Source organism: Primulina tabacum, chromosome 9 (assembly GCF_025594145.1).
Source record: "Primulina tabacum isolate GXHZ01 chromosome 9, ASM2559414v2, whole genome shotgun sequence".
In the NCBI taxonomy this organism is placed as follows: domain Eukaryota; kingdom Viridiplantae; phylum Streptophyta; class Magnoliopsida; order Lamiales; family Gesneriaceae; genus Primulina; species Primulina tabacum.
In genome coordinates this window covers 1457233-1459362 of record NC_134558.1, presented here as the reverse complement: position 1 = coordinate 1459362, position 2130 = coordinate 1457233, and the positions used below count along the sequence as shown (strand labels likewise).

Genomic DNA, 2130 nt, shown 5'->3' with positions numbered 1-2130 from the left:
AATAACCAGGTTATAGGTCCCTGGGCTTGTAGAATAACCGGGGCCTCATACCTCCCGGGTTTAGATACAACGTTTCACACGCTATTTGAGAAAGAAAGAACTTCATTTATCACTTCAAGTATTAGGTACATTTCAAGAATAATATTTTTTCAAGCGAAAAGCATTTCAGGGTCTTTTCAAATATTTTCCCTAGCTATATTCTAAATACAACTCTCTTGTACTGAGTTTTTAGATTACTTTGTAAGGTCCTTCCCAACTTGGCTTTCAATTTAATTACTTCTCCAGCTGGATTGGGTTTCTTCAAAACCAGATCACCGACTTGAAACTCACGGGGTCGCACTCTCTGATTATAGACTCTACCATTCTTCCCCTATAAGATTGCATTATGATCGGAGCTTTCTCTCTTTTTTCTTCTACCAGATCCAATTCTTGAGCCCGGGATATGTCATTTTCTCTTGGGTAAGTTTGAATTCGGGCTGAAGTTTGTCTGATCTCTACTGGAAATACGGCTTCAGATCCATAAACAAGACTAAAAGGAGTTTCCTGGTATCAGTCCGTGGAGTGGTTTGGTAAGCCCATAGAACACTGGTAACTCTTCTGCCTAGTCCTTTCCAATTCCTTGCAGCTTGACCTTCAAAGATTGAACAATCGCTCGGTTGGTGACTTCTGTCTGCCCATTGTCCTGGGGGTAGGCTACTGATGTAAAAGATTTGACAATTTTCATTTCTTTACACTAGGACGTACTTTTTCCTCCTTGAAATTGTCGGCCATTGTCTGATATCAGCTTTCTGGGGAGTTCAAACCTGCACACAATGTTTTCCATAAAAATATTAATACCTCAGTTTCGTTAATTTTAGCCAATTGTTCGACCTCTACCCATTTGGAGAAATAATCTACTGCTACCAACAAGAACTTTTTTGTGCTCGGGCTATTGGGAAAGGACACACGATATCTAGTCCCCATTGATCAAAGGGACATGACATCCGAATAGGCTTCATGAGTGAGACCAGGTTATAGTTGAAATCACCATGTCTTTGGCATCCTTCACAAGTTCGGACCATTTTTTGGGCATTAGTGCTCATAGTGGGCCACCAAAATCCGGCCAATAATGCTTTCTTGGTAAGGGCTATGGAACCAAGGTGGTCCCCGCAACAGCCCTCATGAATTTTTTTTAGGACATAAGCAGTTTATTCCCCGGATAAACACTTCAACAGAGGACCCTGGAAAGATCGCCGATACAATTCTCCATTGATAATACTAAAGCGATGCCCCTGCCTCTTAATTCGTTGAGCTTGCTGGGGGTCCTCGGGCAATTTATTCATTAGAAGATAATCGAGAAAATGGGTCCTCCAGGAGTTTTTTGGAACAATGGTCGGGCTGGTTTCCAAGAATGAAACTAACTGGGCACTTTGAATGACCTCGCCTCCTCCTTTACCTATCAGGGAGGAGGCCATTTTGGCCAAGACATCAGCTTCAGCATTCTCATCTCTAGGAATTTGCTCCACACTCCAATCAGTAAAATTCTCAGATAGGTCTTGGATGATATTTAGATACTCTTTCATTCTCCCTTCTCGAACTTCATACGACCCTTTGACCAGTTGGATGACAAGCTGAGAGTCTAAATAGATAATGATCCGGGTGGCTTCGGCCTCCCGGGCAGTCTTCATTCCCAATACCACAGATTCATACTCAGCTTCATTATTTGATGCCCGAAAATCTAGCTTTACTGCCACTTTCATTTTTCCCCAGTGGGTGAAACGAGAACAATTCCTACCCCGCTGCCTTCTTTACTTGATGCCCCATACACAAACTGAAACGTTTGCTACTCGTTTTCTTAAAAAGTACTAGAAATTTTTTTTCCAAACCTCACATAGCATTCGGCCGAACCATAAAATATTTTTGACATCATTTTAAAATAAAACACCCAACTAACATTTGAAAATCGAAGGAAATAATTTAGCATGAAATAATCCAGCATTTTACTAAACCTAAAAATAACGTTTGAAAAGTATAGCCCATACTATAACCTCTCAAAAACCACTCATAAATCAATTGTCGTAAAAATCTTTAACGTAAAATCATAAACTTAACTGCGGAAAATAGAAGCGCTGGTCCTCAGGTTATGTGCAC

At 40.8% G+C, this 2130-nt stretch overlaps 1 protein-coding gene across 1 annotated transcript; it reads right to left on the bottom strand.

The window, feature by feature from the left end:
* Positions 1 to 1187: 1187 nt before the first annotated feature.
* Positions 1188 to 1739, bottom strand: LOC142556404 (uncharacterized). The gene has a single exon (XM_075667864.1). The coding sequence runs from the start codon at positions 1737 to 1739 to the stop codon at positions 1188 to 1190; it is 552 nt and encodes a 183-aa protein (XP_075523979.1).
* Positions 1740 to 2130: the final 391 nt, after the last annotated feature.

What these genes read in the sequence shown, in the direction of transcription:
- LOC142556404 (XM_075667864.1), bottom strand. Translation starts at nt 1,739, where the DNA reads ATGAAAGTGGCAGTAAAGCTAGATTTTCGGGCATCAAATAATGAAGCT.